General features: G+C 37.9%; 1 protein-coding gene across 7 annotated transcripts in view; it reads right to left on the bottom strand.

Moving 5' to 3' along the window:
• Positions 1-21397, bottom strand: part of LOC113476639 (catenin delta-2) — a 266375-nt gene that overhangs the window by 152567 nt on the left and 92411 nt on the right. For all 7 annotated transcript variants that reach the window (XM_026842472.1, XM_026842471.1, XM_026842466.1 and 4 more), the window contains one exon: positions 1981-2194. In XM_026842472.1, the coding sequence (XP_026698273.1) occupies positions 1981-2194 (214 nt within the window). The remainder of the gene's footprint in view (positions 1-1980; positions 2195-21397) is intronic.

Raw genomic sequence — 21397 nt, 5'->3', positions numbered from 1 at the left:
AACTGATTCAGATGTGCTATTCCATCCTGTTTCTTAAGAGATGCAATATGAGCCTTGCTTTGGAAAAGAGCTTTGCAGAACACTACCACTATCAGGTTTGCATTTTCAAAGCAAGGGCCAGTGATATGCATTCTGAAAGGCACAAAACCTGGCCAAGGAAAGGAGTGGCCTTCTGGGATGAACTGGTTATTAAAACAAAACAAAAAAACGAACAACAAATCCAGGTCCAGTAATAAAACCTTCAAACACCACTGACTTGGATTCCATTTCTCAGGGTCACCATCTTGCTCTGCTCCCCTTTTATAGATGTCCAGCACTCCAGATGCTCACCATCCCTGGGAGCTGCATCTCCCTGCACAAGGGCTGGTTACTGCCTACAATTGATGGTCAGTACCTACCCTGCTCAGTAGTAACAGTTTGAGGGCATGCTATCATATACATCTTTTCTTTCTGTGGGAATTCAGGAAAATTTAACAACATACTGTGGAATGGAAGGAATATAAATTGTAGCTTAGTATCTTTTCTTTAAATGACCTAATGACATTATGTGCTCTGTCTACAGATAGCATGGGAAGTGCCACTGTGACTGCTGAGGTGTACTGCTGATGTTCATTAGCAGTTTGCCACTTACTACTCAGAATAAATAGGCAGAATGTTCCCTGGAGCCAGGACACAGACAACATAACCAAGAGACAAACAAGTATGTTGAATCCAAAGCAGTGGTTATACTTTATTAGATCTGTCAGTAAATCTGTCACTCTGCAGGAGGCACCATCCAAGCTCATGTAACTCACTATCTTTACCCTATTAATCCTGCCTAACAAGTACAAGGTGATAGGTGTTGTAACCAAGAAACAAAATCAAATATAAAAATGTACATTTAGTAAACACCATCAAGTTTATTCAGACACCCTGACGAAACCTGGAGTCGACCAAAGGACAACAATCTTATCAACTGTATCCTAAATGAGGCCTGACCACAAGGGTAAGTAATTTCTGCAGAAGCATAGATGACAGTGTGTACTCTGATGCTTCTATGACAGAAATGAGAAATTTTCTTACATACTTTAGTAAGAAAATCATAATGGAAATACAGACATTATAAAATAGGATAATGAAAAGATCTTAAGATTTTTTTATTTGTAGCATTAAATTAACCACTACATTGATATTAGCAATCAAATAGAATGAAATCACAAAGTGAAAAATAAAAAAAACCCCCATCATCTAGCTTCTGGTTTGCATTTTAAATAGGATAGCTTAGGGGCAAGGGGAAAAAAAATCTCCCAAACATTTCAGATGAATGCTGTTTGACAGCATTTTTTGTATTTCTGACACCCTCTTCCTTGAATTTTATACGGGATAAAATCCAAACAATCTTTAAAAAGATCAGATTCTACTATGTCAAGAAAAGAAATAGATTCTGCCACTAGCACACCCGGTGCCTAACATACATCACATAGCATGCTATCAAATTTCAGACAAAAGGCTTCAGAAGACGATGTTGTCTGTATCTCCAACATGCTTTTTCGTTTTCTTATCAGTACCACAAGAAAAGTAAAACCCTCCCAATCCTCCTTCTCACTTATGTAGGATATAATAGAAATGAGTTACAGCTTCTAAAAAAATTCCGTAAACCCAACTTCTGCATGTGCAGCCCTACACCAGACAGGAAGGAGAGCAGAGGATTCCTACCACAATATATCTGTGTATGGAGCACATCTCACTCAAGAGCATTCACAGCTAACCAAGAAAAAAGTGACCAGCAACTGTAAATGTAAACTATGCCTACCTCTGTCTGCATGATACTGAATGAAGCTATTTATACATTACATATATCCAAAGGTCTCAAAAGTGTTTTGTAACAGCAAAGATGATAATAAAAGAAAAAGTTACTGATGGAGCAAGTGGCACACAGCACAGACCTGTGCTTGCAGGGCCTATATAAAGAGTGAAAAAAAAATATTGAAAGATTCAAACCTGTGACCAGTTCTCTGATTTCCAAATCTGTAGTCTTGCGGAGTAACCGTACTAATGCTGGGATACCACCACAGTTTTTCAGAGCAATTTTGTTGTCATCATTTGCCTTTCCATATACCAAGTTTCTCAAAGCTCCACAGGCACTACGGTGGACTTCTGTCATCCGATGGTCCAATAGGTCCACCAGTAATTGTATTCCGCCTTGTCTTCTTATCTGAAACAGGCCAAAGGTATAATCATAAAATTAGGGAACGAACACCGGCATTATATATACTATCCAATGTAATTAAGTTGTGGTTTATGCAGGCTATGTGCCAGCAAAGGTATGCTGGTAGCCCTGCAAAGCTGCTACGTTACACTGTTTTGACTCCTCACATTATTTTTTCAGTGGCAACAGAACTGTACAATGCCAAACCTGAACCTCTGTAAAAGCAGCCAAAAGTTAGTGAAGTGTGTTGCCTCATCAAGATTTCTCAAGGTTCAGCAAGGTTTGCCTTGGCAAGGGTTTCTCCTCTGCTGGAGAAACATCATCTGCTTTGGAGTATAACATATCATGCTAGAGGAAAAAACCACAAGACTACAGCAAACCAAAAAAAGCATCTAAAATAATAAAGTTTTTAGGAGTCCCTCCTTTTACATTTGATTACTGGGAATGTGAGCAGCTACTGTAGTCTCTGTAATGATGTTGTATCAACAAAATTGGGAAAAGCAAAGATGAAAGGAAAAGGAGGAAGTCTGCACAAACATAAAGACAAGGATGATAAATAAATCATGGAAAGCTTGTTCTACTATGATTGAGGAAGACCTATAAGTGATGCAGGAACAGAACTCTTATTCATTCCAAAGGTGGCCTAATTTTGGACCTAATTTTAAGAATCTAGATGGATTCATAACTAATATCCAAGGAGTACAATGCTTTAGTTTCAGGTTATACAGACATCTCTATCAAAAAGTTTCTGCATGTGTGTTGTTGGCTAAGGTGCAAAGCAAGCCATGCACTTAAGCTGGTCATTTTACTACCTCTAGTAATATTTTGCCTAAGACAGTAAAACAGAGACAATTAGAGAGTGTTTTCAAAACTGCAGTGAAAGGTGAAACCTTAATTTTAGAATCAGAGTTTATGATGAAAAAGTTCTTGGGTCTCTTTGCACTGGGGAGGCTTGGGGGTAGGAAATGGTTAAACAAAACACACTTAAATGTATTAGATAATCATGCTTTATCTACTAACTTCAAGATATATAAGTACAACCAATCTATGGTATTTCATGAATCTAAGAGAAGCTTCAACAAGGCTCAGTGCTGGGTCCTGCAGTTGGGTCACAACAACCCCATGCAAAGCTACAGGCCCAGGGAACAGTGGCTGGAAAGCTGCCTGGTGGAAAAGAACCTGGGGGGTGTTGGTCAACAGTCAGGTGAATATGAACAGGCAGTGTGTCCAGGCGGCCAAAGAGGACAACAGCATCCTTGCATCATAAATACTGAGGCCAGCAGGAATAGAGAAGTGATCGTCCCTCTGTACTCAGCACTGCTGAGGCCACACTTCAAATACTGTGTTCAGTTTTGTGCCCCTCACTACAAGAAGGTGCTGGAGCATGTCCAAAGAAAACCAACGAAGCTGGTGCAGGGTCTGGAGCACAGGTCGTAGGAGGAGCGGCTGAGGGAACTGCGGGTATTTAGTCTGGAGAAGAGGAGGCTGAGGGGAGACCTCATCGCCCTCTACAGCTACCTGAAAGGAGGGTGCAGAGAGCTGCGAATGTCGGTCTCTTCTCCCAAGTATCAAGTGATAGGATGAGAAGAAACAGCCTCAAGTTGCTCCATGGGAGGTTTAGATAGGATATTAGGAAAAATCTATTCACCAAAACGGTTGTCAAGCACTGAACAGGCTGCCCAGGGAAGGGATTGAGCCACCATCCCTGGGGATATTTAAAAGATGTGTAGACGTGGCACTTAGGGGCATGGTTTTGTGTGACTTGGCAGTGTTAAGTTTACAGTTGGACTCAATGATCTTAAAGGTCTTTTTCAGCCTAAATGATTCTATGATTCATTGCAGATACAGACCGAAAAATGATTCAGTCTTTGAGGTTCCAATCGAGCTATACAAAATCACTCACTGATAAAACAGAAGTTCTCTTTTTCACCTACTGGCTTATCTGGCATATTCCTGTTTTTGTAATAATAGTACGACCCAGTAATCAAGCAGTTTTGTATATATATTTTTATATATACTGAGATGCTACAGTATTAAATTAAAATGTTTTAATGTCTACACAGTTACAAGCACAGCTCTGGGCTGAATGCCAAAGGATGGTGTTTAAACAAAGATATTTTCCCTTAAATCGGCCTGTATCATGTTCAACTTTCTGAACAAAATGCAGGTCACCTGGAAGACTACAGAAGCTGGTACTATATGGAGAGTGCAGAGATGTGAATGGACATTGGTAAAACATATCAACTTCAGGCAGAGAAGTTCATTAATCTTTTGGAGAGTTCATGCTTCTACTGCTCAGAGAAACTGTGACATCTTCCAGTTTAGAAACCAGGAAAACAGACCAAAGAGAACTCATAGGACAAAACTTTACCAATGTGAACAGGATGATTTGCAATGAAATAATTTGCTCCTTTTCAAGTCAGGAAAAATTTATCAAGCTTATCTGGGAGGGGTGGGGAGGGGTGGGGGAGACTTGTTTGCTTGTTTTTACAATCTATCACCATTTAATGTTCAGATTAAAATACGTTTGCTTCCCCTACTAACCAGACTTTCAAAACCAAGCATACTACATGAAGACCCACCTACAGGACAAAACAGACAACATTTACTGAAACAGACTAGGAACAAAAATCTTTGCATCAGTTCTACAAAAGGTGAATCAGCCACTGAGCTTCACACTTCAACCTCTGAAAAGAAACAAGATCTGATAGAAGAAAGAACACGCTTAAAAAATACAAGTTGTTCTGGTGTGATGAGTAATATCAGGAGCGACAGAATAAATACATGCCTGCTGATCTTTGTGAATTATATTTTTAAAGTACAATATGCTGAATGAATATTTGAACTGCTTCACTGCTAAAAAAAAAAAAAAGATTAAGAATGAGAAAAAGTTTTAACTGTAGCAAAAATCTTGCTGTGTATTACAACTCATCTGAAGACTCAAAGGGCTCTGCCTCTGTTCAGAGGTACACTGTGCCTGTGCTGTTTTCCCCTCTCTCCCTCTCAGACACAATTGACAACGCATGATCCTCAGCAGTCTCTCTACCACTGCTCTCAGGTGACAGGTTGTTGTATCTTCTGCCCATTTCTAAGGGAAAATGTGTGGTTGTGCCCCATTCAGGAGGTATTCCTGAGCTGCACCTTCTCTTTACAGTCATGGTATCTGACAGTACACTAGTGTTCAGCTCATGCAGCTCCTCCTCTCCCAGGAACCTGAAGTCGGTATCAGACTGAAGTGATTCAAAGATACTTTCTTAAAAGCAAGGGCATTAAATATTAATCTAAAATGCATTTCTGTCACAAAAAAATAAGGGTAGTACAACAGAAATGAAATGGAAGTTACATAACACTTCACCTAACTTGACAAAATTTCTTAAAATCGACTGAAGAAAGAACTTATTCTTACCTGGGAAAGACAAGACTTATTTTGCAAACCTCCTTCGAATTTCCAGGCTCAGACACTTGGCAAAGTAGTTGTGTCATGTAGGCAGAGATAAAGCTGATTCTTCACAACTGTGAGCTCAGTTTGTGATACTCTTCTTTATCTGGACTACTGTCTTGCTTTGTTTTGGTCTTTCCAACAGTTCATTATTCACCAGAAGTCTCACCCCACCTTTGCGTTTCCATCACATATCTATATAGCTGTTTAATACTATATTATTCTCCAGCAGGTTTAACTATACCCGACAAATTGTGAGGCTGATGAATGTCACCATAACTATTTACATTTTCAGAAACTGAGGCAAAAGAAACGGAATTATTTGTTCAAGTCCTTTACGGAGTTAAGAGCCGCAGCCTGGAGGACAATTCTGACCTAGTGAGTCTCTTGGGGCAGATCTCATCTGAGCTAAGTTATCACGGCTCCTATGAGTTCAGCAGCACTGCTGCCAAATGTCTTTGCCAAGAATACTGGGATGGGTGGGTAAGCACTACTTTGCACCAGTGGGCCATTAAATTGCACTCCCCCAAAGGACTTTCAGTATATACTTCTGTCTCTCTCCTGACTTTATATGAAGAGAACATTTCTTAATGTAATATTTATTGACACATTAGTAGCTGCTGCCTTTCTAGGGGAAAAAGAAAATAGAGTATGACAGAGTCTGCTTGCTTACCACAAGCAAATAAACAGCGTAGTACCAAGTTGTCAGGAGATACAGCAGACAAACTCTGTTCTCACACAGACCAATCCCAGAGAAACCACTTCTGAAGTCAAAAGAATGACCTTCGACTCTGAAGCACAACTGAGTTTGCCCAGTCATATCATAAAGTTCATTTTTCCCCGTTTCAAATATATTGTCCTTTTTTACACCATTCTTCTCAAAATAAATAAATAAATAAAAAGTGGATAAGACTAGATATATTTAAAATGCTGGGTGAGTCTGTGTTGCAGTGTTTCTCGTGATTTTTAATCCATGGATACTGTTAATTTCTGAATTTTTTTTCTGACTAGAAATATTTTTTATACCTCTTTGGAAGACACTGTTAGAGAGAGAGCTGTTAAATACATAAAACAGGCTGTGTTCTTTCACATGTGGCATTATGGAATGTATGGCAAATCCTATGAGGACAAGGAAGCCCAGCATGCGTAAACCTGAATTCATTCTGTTGAGCTTTCCTAATAAATTATGAATCTATGCTGTGTAGTGTAAACCTATGCTGATCAAAGTAAAAACTGAAAGAACTGAGATGACATGAATTTTGCCACAAAAAAATTTCCATGGAAGAATGCACAGAGATGCTGATGAATCACTTGTTTACTTTTTCCAGGAAATTTTTAAACTTTCCTTTCAAAGTTCACCCTCCACCATTAATGTTATTGTCTACTTGCTGGTCAGAAGCACTTGTTCTGGTCAAGTCCCATGATGTCATGACACAGACAGACCAGACAGGATAAGGTGTCAGACTATCTGGTCCACAGACTGGTAAGAGTGCACTCATGTCAACTTGATACCAGAATTTTCTCCTCTGGCATCATATGAAGTTTGTTTTTGCATTGCATCTGAGAACGTATCTGCATACACACTATGCAGATACAAGGTGAATTTGGACGCAAGAAAGGGTTTAAACCAGTGCTGGAGGCAGTGAAGATGTTAATTTTATTCCTAATAAGGAGTGCCTGGCTGTCTCATGCCAAGAGACTTTGAGAAATTTCATTTATCAGTTTCAAGGCTGACCTTTCATTCAATGGCATTTACAACAACAGATTTTCCATGACAGTGGACTGTTAGATATTTAATCTATCAGGAGTTAAACGTGACCAGCTGGAGGCATATGCATTGGTAAAACAAGTCAATAATACATTGATAAATACTGTGTTATGTCTGAAACAATATAGATATAATTCATTACTGTATGATTTTAGCACATTTGACAGCTTGCTTCCTAATTCGTTACAAGAGATTGGATGGATGTGTGGAAAGAAATGTAGGATGTGAACAGTATGTAGATACCTGGAATGTAAGGACACCTGTTTTGTGAGGACATCTGGTCAATGGCTATCCAGCATGTAGAGATGAGACAGGAAAAGTAGTAAACCACACTTATGTGGGCAAACCCTACAGAACAAGAACCAATACCAAAGACCAGGTCTGCAAGGTCCCTGGATGATGGGCTGCTGAAGGAACTGCTCAAAGGCTTCAAGAGGTTCAACCCGAGCTTTGTTAAGTAGTAAGGGGAGGGTGGGGCACATAGGGAGGATTGAATGACAGGGTTATCATGGGTCCTGTGGGAAAAAGCATGGTTATGGGATGCTTTCAAGGGACTGTGCAATGTGCAAAACATATGGGATGTTTAGCAGAAGGGCAAAGGTAGGAAAAGGGAGATATCCAAATGCATGGGGGAGGAACAACATGAGAAAATACAGAGAAGCAAGTGATGAAAGGGGCTGGTCCTGTATAAATAAGTTCTGCTTCAGTATGCTTTTTCAGTCAAACCCTGTGCCTGATCGCTGTAGTCTGTTCTATCTTCTTAATAAACCTAATTCCCAACATTTTTCCTGGGTGAGGATGGTCTGCATGCTGTGTTGGCATAATGCTAGTGAACCTCAAGCAGGAACAGCTGATGAGCAGGACAGGAGATCTGGGAAAGAGCTATTACAGACACCATAGATCTAGAGGACAGATACTGGCAAGACCAAGGTCTCAGGATGTGCTACGAGGCAGACCAAAGGTTTGAGCCAGCTACCAGAGAGATCTCTTTGAGTCTGTGTGTGTGTGTGTGTGTGAGATAAGACCTGCCAGCAAGCTTTGAGACTGATTAGCCAGAGATTAAGGACCATGTATTATTGTCCGTGTCTGCGTGACCACTGCTTTGTGTGCACAGGATGCTTGTGCAGGCACTGTTCTCATGTTCGTGTTGATTTGTTGTGTGATCTAAGCTTCTTTAACATACATACCTAACAAAATTAATAGGGATGCTTTTATTTCTAGGATGATCCATATCTGATTAACTTCTCGTTCATTTGTTGTATAGGTTTTGTACGTTTAGGTTAGTATATACTACACTATGCTCAAAATTTTAAGTGGGTTACATGTTCAGCTTTATGTCAAGTTCACTGAAGAATACCGAACAAGAGAAATCAGCAGCTGGCTTGTTAAGCTAGTCTAACAGAGAAGTGCCCACCTTCTGATGCAATGCCATAATATGTCCTGCTTCATTTCCAAGCAGTAGTTAAGAATTTGGTCTTGATGACTCTGAACACTACTAAGACTAATCACACAGACAGGAGGAGATGGTTCATGCAGCATTCAAGCACTACTCTTATACAAAGGATACATTGGAATCAGAGGATTGAATACAGAGCTCCATTAAATCAAAATTCAGAGACTTCTCCCGAGGTATATCTGGCTCCCTTTGGGAAAAATATCTGGATCTACAGCTCTCGGTATTTCCTCCTTGTTTTGCATTACACTGGTTAAATATAACCTTTACTGTTTTTGAGACTACTCTGGTCAAAGGATACTTTCTGTGCTCTGAAAAGAACTGACAGAATGACTATAAACACGGGACATCTCAGAAAACAAAAAATTACAGTGCAAGTATTGTAGGAAATATTGAAGCCTTCTTAATTTACCTTTTACTTTTCATGACAAATGAATGCCAAAGCTTGCACAAACTGTAACACAGCTTGAAACTGAATTATTGTCAGATGTAAGCAGTAACAGCATTACAGTCCATGACCTTAATTGACAAAACATGCTACCTGTCACTGATTCAGCACAGAAGCCACGCTGTTCCTCCAGGCTCTGTTTAAAGTCTAACAATCGGATGTGAAAACCCGACTGGCTTGCTTCCCTGGGGATGGGGAAGGTTTGCCTGAAAAGTGAGGATAACCAGGACTGTCAGACTGAGCAGAATTCATGCTTTGACTTACAATCAAGTGTTATTTTCTTACATTTAGAAGGACAGATAACTTCTCAAATATGAACAAAATATAGGTGAGTGATCTTTCTTTGTATCAAGGTATGAGAAAACTGGCCCTGGAATCTGGCTGTTGCTTATGGCTTTGCAACAGCAGAAGCAAAGTCAAAGCAAATAGACATCAGCTGTTTTGATTATTACTATGGTTTTGAACTGTGTTTTGAAATAAGAATTTTTCTATTCTTCCCAGTAGCAAAGAAAAGAAGCAAACCCCTTTCTTTCAGTCACTGCATAATGGAAATTCCCTCTTCCATCCCTTGGAAGGCTGTAAAAATCAGAGCTAGATACAAAAGGGAAGAAAAGTGAAGCTTAAAGTTTTAAACAGTTTAGCCTAAGACTGTTAGATAATGAAGTATTCCAACACAGCCTAAAAATATTGCTGTGATAGAAACTAAAACACCCTTCCTCTTCTATTTATACTCAGCAAGTGGGTATCTGAGATATTGTTCAAATTTTGCCAGTAGGTATAACTGGAACATCCTCTTCTGCATTTAATTCTGACTACTCTGCCTTACAAAGTAAAATATAATGGAAACAGAAGAGGATTAAGAATAGGTGACAAAAATTGTTAGAGACTGACAGAGCGATAAAGTGTGTTTCTAAAATAACACAATCTCCTCTTCCCAATAAGACATTAAGCATTCCTCTATTAACAGCTCTACAGTCCTAATGTGAAGATTAATTTATGGTTAAATGCTTACTTTCCACATTTTTCTTAATAATCACTTTTGAATAACTCTTCAACCAAAGTAGGTGAAGGAAATCTAACAACAATCAAGCCTTTTCAGATATCATAGATATTAATTGCCAGCTTGACTGACATAACATGCTGCATCATCTACCACTTATTCTGTGACATTTCCATTATTAATAAAGCATGTTTCAATATATCAAAATACAACTGTTTAAACACATGGAATTATTTTTAATGCCACTGTGTTACATATGGAACAGAACTAAAAACCAATTGACTGCTAGCACAGGTGACGGTGTATATCCAATAAACCCCAAATTAAAAGGACAATCCAATTTAAGTCTGCTTCTAGAAATTTTTAGTAATAATTGGGTTTAAGTTTTAGATGCTGGTTTTCTAACCAGCAGACTAAATGCTTATTACTTCACATGGAAATGGATTCTGAGCAATTCTGTTCCACAGGTGCAGGAAGGAGAAGCTACAAGTGAGCGGAACCAAATGTCAGAAGCATTTTTAAAGAATGGCAGGCAGGGTAGTGTTTCTGAGACACTCTTTGGCTACGGGCACCCTGCTCCTCTCAGGCTCACTGTTTGAGCAGGCCAGTGGTGTCCACACAGATCAGGGTGTTACTGGGAAGTCCAAGAGGCCTCTGCCCTCACAGCAACTTGACCACACTGACTGGTTATACACAGTATCCATGAAATTATTACATTTCTATATTTTTTTTACTGCAATTCCGAATCCTCTCCATGAGACATCTCCGTTACTTGGTTTTGCCTTGTTTACATTACTAAAATGACTTTCATCTAAGAGGAAAAACCCCCACTATTTTTCAGACGGGTTTGGAAGATGGGCAGCCTCACTGCCAGCTGGTTTCAGAGGGCTGATTTCTAAAACTTAAAATGGATGTGAAGGGAATAAAACAAATCTCCATCAAAACAGAATATGGGAATAGTACTTAGTACAATATGTCTCTTAAGATAAATGTACTGGTTCAAACTTTAATTCCTCTCCGCTATTTCTCCTGAGGTGCCTATGAAACAGCAGGTAGACAATACAAAATCCATACCTTGCAAACACACGAGATGTATTACAGACAAATTTACCTGTAACATCATAGGGTAATTTAGTTTCATTAGCAAAGTAATTTGCTACAAGTTTTAAAAAGTGTTGAGCAATTTTAGCTTAAAATAGAGTGGAATGTTATGCAAATTGCTGCATTAGCTCCGAAGTTAATTTGTTTAAGTAATCTAAATCAGGGTTTGGATCTAGGTCCCATTTAAGAATGGTTTTGTCATTAGGACTTGTTAGATAAGACACAAAGGCAACATAAAGCTGTGAACAGGCATAATTTAAATAAATTCAACCATTGGTACATATACAAGGTTCTGCTTTAAGTTAAGTAAGAATTGTTCCCTGTGTGCTAAACTGCAGCGCATGGAGAAGAAAGGGGATCTTTTTTTATCATGAGGAAGTACAGCACAGGGTCAATACCCAGAAGCTTTTCTTCTGGGAGTGCATTACCAAGTAAGTATACATTTGTTTTTTTCCCATGTCTCTTAAGTGACCTCTTTAGATCCTGGGATCTATGTGTGGCATTAACAGAGACTTGAAAACACGTTCTGAACAGGAGGAGACTCAAAATCATGTTCTAAAATTGCCTGAAAATGTATGAATAAACGTTCTGCTTTCTCAGTCAGTAAGCCTTAATGTATTCTGCACTGTGATACATTTTGTTTTTCATGCTTGGTAGGAAGGCTATGACTATTCTAAATCAGGGTTTTAGCATGATTTTATTTTTTACACTAAAAAAATCTCCAGCTAGGTGTAAGTTACCTATAATAGTAAAGCAGTTTACCCTAACACTCCTAAAAAACATTAAATTCGTAGGCCGACACAAGCATCCTATTCTAAATCTAAACATCAAGCGTTAATGGGATCATCCAAATAGCACTCCTAACTGCAGGTGTAGAGGTGTCCTCAAGTGCTTGTCTGACTCTGAAGGTATCAGAAAAGCGATTTTCAATCCTACTGTTAAAAGCAGGATCTCCTAAAATGAATAGATTGGCATTGACCTCCATTAGCCAAGCTTCTCAGCTTTTGAAACACTGGGGGTATAAACTAACACTGAGGAATGTACACAAACTGGGAAAAATACACAGAAGCCAAAGCTCTTGGAAGGTATTGTAATTACTTGATTTTAATTCGGGGTCTTTGCTTTTCAAAACAGTCAAAAAAAGCACAACACTAAAGAAGGTTCAGCAGTGTGCACTTTATAGATAATGCAATGGTAATAATATAACTATAAAATAAATTTAACTATAAAATAAATAATATAAAATAATAATTAATAAACTTAGGATGCAAAAGACACTGGCATCACTCAAATACCGATCTAGCACTGTCTGCAGTTAAATGAAAAATTATTAATGCCAAGGGTTTGGATCATTCACTGTCTGATATTTAAAAAGAATTTTGCATCTCTTTGAGAATAAAGGATACATTTATTCTTGGGCAAAAAAAAATCCCATATATACCTCATCTAAAAACATCCTGATATTCCTATAACCAGATTCCTAGTGAAGCTAAACAAGATATAGAAAATTGAACACTTTTTTTTTTTATGTAAAGAAAAAGTAAGTTTGTTACACAAATGCAGTAGGTCAGTGCTTAAAATACTCTAACAGTAACAGAGGACACCAACTTAGAAGAAAATTTCTGATGCTGTAGTTAACTATATTCAGTTAAGCATATTATTACTAGGATTTAGTCAATGTGAACACAAATACCATCTTGGAACAAGGTGGTCACCAATTAAGACCACAGAAAATTCCTTTTTTTCTGTCATTTATACCAAAACAAGAGAACAAATCTATCTAACATTTCAGCTCCAACTGGGAATTCAGAATGATCTTTTTTTAATGTTTGCTGTAGCTATCTCAGATTGTATACCTTACAGAATAAACAACACACCACTTCTCAGATTAAAATACATTTACAATTTATTAGACCAAGCATCATATTGCCCCCTGATGAACTCTGCTCCCATGACATTCTCTACTGAGATGTAAAGGAAAGGTATTCCCTCCTTATAACTGATGTATTATCCACCAAATAATCTCAGTCACACGAGAATTTTCTGTGGGGGGCAGTTACTGCCTTGAAAGCTAATGAATGCATTCGCACAACATCCCTCTTTGGCAGAAAGTTTAGCTAATACAAACTCAGGAAAATTAAATTCTTTGCCTAAGGTCACAAAGGCAGGCTGTGGCACAGCTATGACTACAACCCATAATTTAAGAGTTCCAGTGCAAAGCTCCACTGCAGAATCTTTTCTTCATCTTCCCATTTATGTATTATAAATGGAGTAAGTACACAAGTAAACCTGCCTCATATCTAATGTACTTTGCAATATCCACAGTTCAATATGCAAAATTATATATATCTAGAAGTATGCATTATAATAAAGAGAGTGTTTGTGAGTGCAAACCAGTGCACTGGTTTGAATATTTTTTTCCCTTTGTCCAACTCAGGTTCTCTTCGCCTTTTAGAATCCTCCACACCTTTTGCCCAAACTTTTTCTAAATCTTCTATACTCTTTGAAATAGAGGAGGACCAGAACTTCATGCAGTATCCAGGACATGTGTAACACAGACCTGAAGAAGGTCCCAGCAATGTTTTCTGTTTCATTCTCCATTGCTTTCCTGACACTTGACCTTTCATTTGCTTGTTAAGACTGTCAATAGGCTTCAGATTACACTTTCCAAAAATTGTCCAGCAATAACTCAAGACCTCTCTTTTTCAATCAGCAGAATACAGAAAAAGCATACAGAAATGAGGAATAAGTGAAATAACCATCAAAAATAGTGCCACCTCACTGACAATGGACTAATTCTACTTACTACTCTATAAAGCCTGTGAGTTGCAGCAATTTTTCTTTTGCTCCTGGATATAAGAACAGTAGAGTAGCAGTTCTGAAAAAAAAAAATACCACCCAAAACTTTTGTGCATGGAGTAAGGAGTCTGTCCCTTTCTTTAGAGCTTTGCTTGGTTAACCATGTGCCTGCAATATGTCTAGTGAAGCAAACAGCCAGATCCAGCAGTGCTGCTGACACAGGTGGGCAGCATTCCCACACTCTCTTCAGCAACTGTGGTAGCAGCAATAGCTCAAATATATGTGGAAGATTTGGACCTATTGTGTCATTTATCATTTTGCATTAACTGTTTCTTTATATATGTTTAATGATCCTTATAGTGGGCATTACAATCCCTACTTTTTATACAGATGAGTACGCAGGAACAAATCAAATCTGTTTGTGAAACTAAAAAACGTTATTATATTCCAAATAACTTTTCAAGCCATATCCCACAGATCTAATGCATTTCCATATCTGCCTGAACCAAGATTCCTACAAGATACCAACCTTAGAAATGTCGGTCATTTATCAGTAAGTAGTACTTTTCTGAGATGAGAAGGAATTTGGCCCATGACTGGTAAAAAATGGACAGAACTTCAGAATTTGAAAATGGATAATCGTTATATCTTGTTTTTAATTGTCTTATTTTTTCTTTTATTCCTTATGTGGTATGAGTCATACTCTCAGTTATACCAGTGTAAACCTTAGAAGAGCAGGATTTACTTCAGCAGCACTGCTATAAATTGAGATTACATCAAAGAATCTCTGGCTCAAGCAACTCCAAATAGTTGTCTGCAGTGGCTTGACAGAGAGGTAGGCATTTTAATTTTAGAGCCTTAGGTGTCCTTATGCCTCTACAAACCTGTGCCTTCTGCTGCAACCACTCTCGGTAGCTTAGTAACAGCCATCTCTGTATTTTTAAACACATTTTGGAGATCATTTGATGGTCTTTACCTTATAAGTTTCATTTGGCACAGTCTTTTCTATCAGGACTACAATTCACCTTATTAAAATCATTTTGCTGCCAACCTTTTTAGTAGATATGTTGAGAAAGCATCAAATTACAAATACTGATATTGATCTAGGTTATTTTATTTCTATATATAGCATGCAAAGTCTTACCATGGCTTGCTGGATGATGATAACAGTAATAAAAAAATATGCTCTACAATAGGAAAGTAATCCTCTGCACATCAGCCTAATAAATCAGAGAAGCAATTGGCAGACAAGTTATGAACAGAAAGAAATTCATGGCACATATAGTAGAACATTATACTGCTTGAAAAAGTTACAAATATATTTATTGCCCATTCAAAATGTGGGAACATCATATTACTTATGTCAAACATCACTGTCTTTCAGCGTGTATTACCTTTCCTTCCCTACCACCTAATACTTTCAGATACAAAAGATAAAGCCTTTACAAATGTTTTAATACAACTGGGACATTTTTTCCTCAAAGCAGTGGAGAGAGATTCATGACACAGTGCAGTGTTCTTCTGTATCTGCTGCATGCCACAGAAGGTAGCACGAAGGCATTCATCTTGCACACATAATACTGATTTTTTTTTTTTCTCTCCTCTTAACTGTGTGAAAAGCATTATCACCAGATGTTCACACCTGAATTTTCTGGCTAATTGAATTTATTGCCTGAAAATTCTCTTATATGTGGTTACTCATGCAGAGGCATACTCTGGCTGTCCAGAGCTGAAAAGAGAAACCTTTAGCCAGCATCCTCACCTCCTGTGAGGCAGACACTGTAGAAGCGAGTGTTAAACCCAAATAAACAGGTCTAGACAGGTTTTGTTCAAACCTTATTCACTCCCGTCAGCTCACAAGAAGATAAGTGCCAGACCCCTGAATGGCAGCAAAAGAGGTCAAACTCTGTCCCAAAGATGCTTGCAGACACTGCTAACAGTGTAGTGCATAAACTCAATAGTCCAGACAACAACAGCAAAGCTGCAATTACCCATATGAAGACAGACAGTCGTTAATAATTAAAAAAAAAAATATTTTGGCTAGCTTTGGCTCTAAATAACCATTGCTGGCTCTTTACTAGTATCATAGAAAAATGTACTTAAAGAGGAGCTTCTGGGAAGAGTGGGCAAAACTTTATTCATTTGGCTATTCCCTGGAGAGGGAATAACTTGGCAGTGGTGGGGGAGGAACATGAGAACAGGGTAAAGCAGTGTATGGAATAAAAATACTGAAACATATTCTCAATATTGTCCATAATTTTGTTAATGTTTTCAGTACCTTTGTAAATTAATTCGATTCAGTCTCACTGCAAGATGAGATAGAATGATGTCATGCTACATGACAACTGAAAACAACAGGAAGACAACATGCAAAATGTCTAATTTTTGCTTATCTAGCATTAACTCAGAAAAAAACAACCACAACTAGAATTTCCATTACATTTATGGAAAAATACATGCTTGTTTATTTATTTTTTAAAACCGTGTCACTTTATAGGACTGTACTTCATTCCCAGTTGAGGCTATTTTTCAAAAGCAGTAATTTTGAAATGTGAATGCAATAAACCCAAAACATTAATCAAGATCCTTAGCAGAGCAGAGGAGTAAAAGACAAGAACTGGCCCTTGCAATCTGCCACTACTTTGCTTTGCAGTCTTCAGTTAACATCCTAACTCTTCAATTTCCTCTTTTAACAGAATGTTACTCCCGTGGGACTTGTCATTAATTCATTTATTGAACAACTGTAATATTTTCTTAATCTTACACCAAGTGAAATATACGCCAGGTGCATAGTAAATCATGATTATAATTCAGGCACAGTATCCTGACAGTGAAATCAAGAATAACCACGGTTAAATGACCCCAGAGGGATCCCAGAGTGTAAAATGCCACTCCTGTGCTACAGAAAGCACAGATTGTAGGGCACAGCACAGCACTCAGTGACATTCATTAATACTCAGTCTTAATAAATGTAAGCACTGCGCACAAAATAAAGACATGCACTCTATCATCAGAAAAGATAAATGTCATAAAATGATAGTGCATAAATTAGATGGTGAAACTGAACGGTGAATGCATTCAGAAATGCTTCTGAAAGCAAGACTATCAGTTTAAGATTTAATTCCCTGACAGAAGGTGGACTTTTATGCTTTTTTTTTTTTTAAAAAAAAAAAACAAACAAAAGGGAAAAGGCCTATCATTTTATGGTTGACTATGTTTCTGGAATTTATTACCAAGTAAAGACAATTTTTTTCAAGAAAAAACATACATAAACATTATTTAGTAACTCAGTGTTGGACTCTAGATTGGGAGAGAAACAGAATTACAATACTTTAATGCTAGTGAAAGCGTGGTTTTTTTTAGCATTATTCTAAATAATGTTTTAAGACCATTAAGAGTGTAAGTAGTCTTAACAACAGTGTTAACATAGACTATTGTGTCAAGACCAATGCAGCCATTTCTGCCTCATCTGTTTTAGTTAATATTAAAGAGGGAAAATGGTCACCCACAAGCTTGTACTACAGGTGATGAGGTAATGCTTCTTTGATTCACACAGTTCAAATTAAAAGAAGAAAGAGAGTATCATGGAGATAGCATGAAGGGATAACCAAAGCATTTTAGACACTTCAAACTAGCACTGTACTTACTGAAATGCTATTGAATCAACTCCCTTGCACACCTATCAGTAGAGAAGGGCTTGAAGTGGAGAAATCACTGTTCTACTCAGGAGAAACAGACCATTTACATCTGCCTTCCTTAACACAAAATACGTCTCAAGTCACTGACTGATGGAATAAATAAAATGGAAGAGAGCAGAGAGATTACAAGAGGTTACATAGGTCTTAAAATGGGATCAAATAGGGCTGATTAAAAAAAAAAAAAAAGCAGCAGTAATAGCGGAAAACAAAGGTTGCTTTCAAAAAATCTCCTATGGAAAGAAGGTGAGACAAGCCATAGTATATCAGTGATGAGATCCTGATCATGGGAAAAAAAGGGCTTTGTTTCTATATATCTAAGAAAACAGAGCATCCATCCTTCATCTGTTCCAGGTTTGTGTTTTATGAATCTTCCAACAGAATAGGGGAAAAGATGTCTTCAGCCCCTATATCCCACTGCAAATTAATGTGACCGCAAGAATGCCACAAGATGCATAGTGCCAGGCAAACTGGAGACAGAAGGACCACTGGGACACAGCCTTGCACCCTCCCCTTTCAACCCAAGGGATGGGAGAAAGCAGGGATTTAGGATACTATGTGAGAGCCTGTTGCCAGTGAGAATCCAGTATCATGTGTCCAGCCCTGTGGAGCATGAACCGCCACTGTCTCCTTGAGGCAGCTTTCCACCTCCTGCAGCAGCCACTCGTGAAACAAGAAGCACCTGAGAGTCCTACAACAGATAACTGGGACAAATCCTCTCCCACACTCACTGCTCAGCCAGGGCACACCTCACAAACGTGTGTGCTGAAGAGTACGATTTGGTATTTTTGGCACCATTTGAGTATACCATAAAAGCACCCAGAGTGAAAGCAAAGAGAGACAGTCCTCACAAATATTTTCAACCTGAAACCACACAGGTGTTCATATTGATGGGTTGTTGCCAGCTTACAGCCTTGAGACGAATAAAAGCAAATAATCAAAGTACAATAAACTTATTATTCACGTTTTACAGGAGAGCCCATGGTCATGCAGGGCTAAAAATGGACCTAGGGCTCGAAACTTAAGTGCTTTCAGTATAAACCTATTTTATTTCAAGTATATTAAGATATGCAGCTTTTACTTAATCTGTTCATAATTTATGACATCTTCACACATTTATCCCATCTCTCTCTCTCTGGTTACAATGAAACGTAAACATGTTAATTTTTTGTGTCACGGCATGATAGAGTGGATTTGAGACATAGGTATACTAGAGAGAGCTAAAATAACAGATACTCAAATTGATCAAATTAACTGTTCTTGTCAGAATTAGGTTTTATAATTATCATCATTCCCACAGTTGACCAAGTCTCATTTAATAATTACTGGTCAGTTACTTTACACTCTGCAGTTACTTCTCATGTAAGAGATATGCAGTACACCACAAATACTGTAACAGTGTAGCCTCTGTTAGTTGAAACACATTCTTCAAGTACCACCACTTCAGAAGCTTTTTGCAAAACTAAAGTTAAAATGATAGATAAGCCTTGAGGAGGAATGAAAATGGGCATTCCTCATGCTAAAGAATAAAAATCATGACTGTCATGTGATAAGGAGTAATCATAAAGCTTTTTGTATACTTTGACTGTGAAGAGTAAGACTCCACAGTGCTGTTGATGGTGTACATGGAAGTTACACATTTTTCAGTGTAAAATCATATCCTTGAATGACAAGGTGCAAGGAGTGGAACATCTTGTTGGAAAAACCATTCCAATAATGCAAATGAAGACAATTTACAAAAGACAAATCATATGGTCATAATTTTTTTTTTCATGAGTAAAATATTATAAAAAAGAATATTAATTTATATATTAATAACTGACACTAACCCCCCCCAACCTATATTGCAAAAACCCCCAGCATCTGCTGACTGACTTCTTAGAGAATAGACTAGAGGCCAATAAGAACCTGAAAGTCAAGTCCTGTAAAATCATCGTTAATGAGGATTTATAAAATAAAATAAATTCTTACATAAAGACCGTTTCTGGGATGTAACTGGGTGCTGCTTTATGTCATTAGAATAATTTCTGCCAGTAAAATCTACACAGAGAGTGTATTTGAAAGGGACACTGTGACATTTACTTGCACAGGTGAAACAACTACGCAGGGTGACAGGGAGACAGACCCAAATCATTCTGCATGCAGTAATCTAAACATAGCTAAGCAAAAGCATGAACATCTAAGTGCTCATTTTGGGACTCAGGTGCAGGCAACACCCCTTCATATCACCATTAAAATAGTAAATTCCTTGTGAAGCCATTTAGGGAAATCTTTTTCAAACTATGAGATTTTACCCATGCAGATGTTTAACACATGAAAATTATGGTTATCAAAGTACTAATAAAACATTTATAACTGAACAGGGAAGTATACTTTCTTCAGAAGTATGTAGTTACTGTCTGCACTAAAACACGCTCTCAATAAATGTTTTAGAGTCTCTCCACAATTTTCACATTCCTTTTCAGTATCACTTATGAGATACTTCTTTCATTTAAATTAAATAACATGTCTATATCATCTTGCATGCAGAGATTAAAGGAGTTTACATAATATCCATAACGGAAAACTGACACTATCATTACTGGACAAGCCAAATTCCAGCCTTTAACTGAAGAGATATTAGAGGAAAAAGAGAGAGAGAAGTGGAAAGCTATGGGAAGATGAATGTAAAACTATGATTCTTCTTCAAATACACAAGAAAACAAAGATAATCCTGTTTTCTCTGGGACCCCTTATGAAAACAGAGGGGAATCTTGCAGAACACTGTAGAAATAAAATCAATATATCCTTCAAGGATGATGACAGCACATCCAACCTCCTTTCCGGATCCTTCAAATGTTATGGAGTGAAGAATACTGTCAGTGTTAGCCAGCAGGTCTAAAAGCAACACCATGGACTGTTTCTCAATCACTGCATACTAAGAATAAGCATTCCGTGGGACAAAGCCATGCTAGAAACAGGTACCAGTGTATCCTTGACAATCATGGATGTAGCAGTACTAAGGATGACATCAATCTTACTACAACACTGCAATTATGTGAATTATAAAGAAGATAAACAAGAGGTTAATATAGTCTATGCCCATTGCCTGACATGTGAAGAGTGGCAGTACTGTGTTGAAAGGGTTCTGGCACACTCTGAAGAACTCACAGAATAAGATGCAGAAACACCTTAAGTTTAATGACAAAATGAATGTGAATGATGGTTTTGAGCAAATTGGGAAAACAAATGCTTTCCATGGGCAGTCACTCACTTTTTAGAACTCCATGCATGTCTGGACTGATCAGGGAGTATATGGGAATGCTCTCCAAGATAAAGAAGAAACCATGTTTCTTCTTTAATGTTTATTAAAATGTTTATTAACGATGCAAGGGAAGGCTTCAGGCAGGACAGTTTAGCAGTTATTATTTTATTTGGCATCTTTGCATGATTTTCTGAGAGAAGAACCTCAAGTGGTGTTGCTTTGATAGCAAAAATCAATTTTCTAGTTTTCAGAAGAATGTCAT

Source organism: Athene cunicularia, assembly GCF_003259725.1.
Source record: "Athene cunicularia isolate RWA chromosome 2 unlocalized genomic scaffold, athCun1 chr2_part1, whole genome shotgun sequence".
Classification (NCBI taxonomy): Eukaryota; Metazoa; Chordata; class Aves; order Strigiformes; family Strigidae; genus Athene; species Athene cunicularia.
This window is presented reverse-complemented; position numbering and strand designations above follow the sequence as displayed.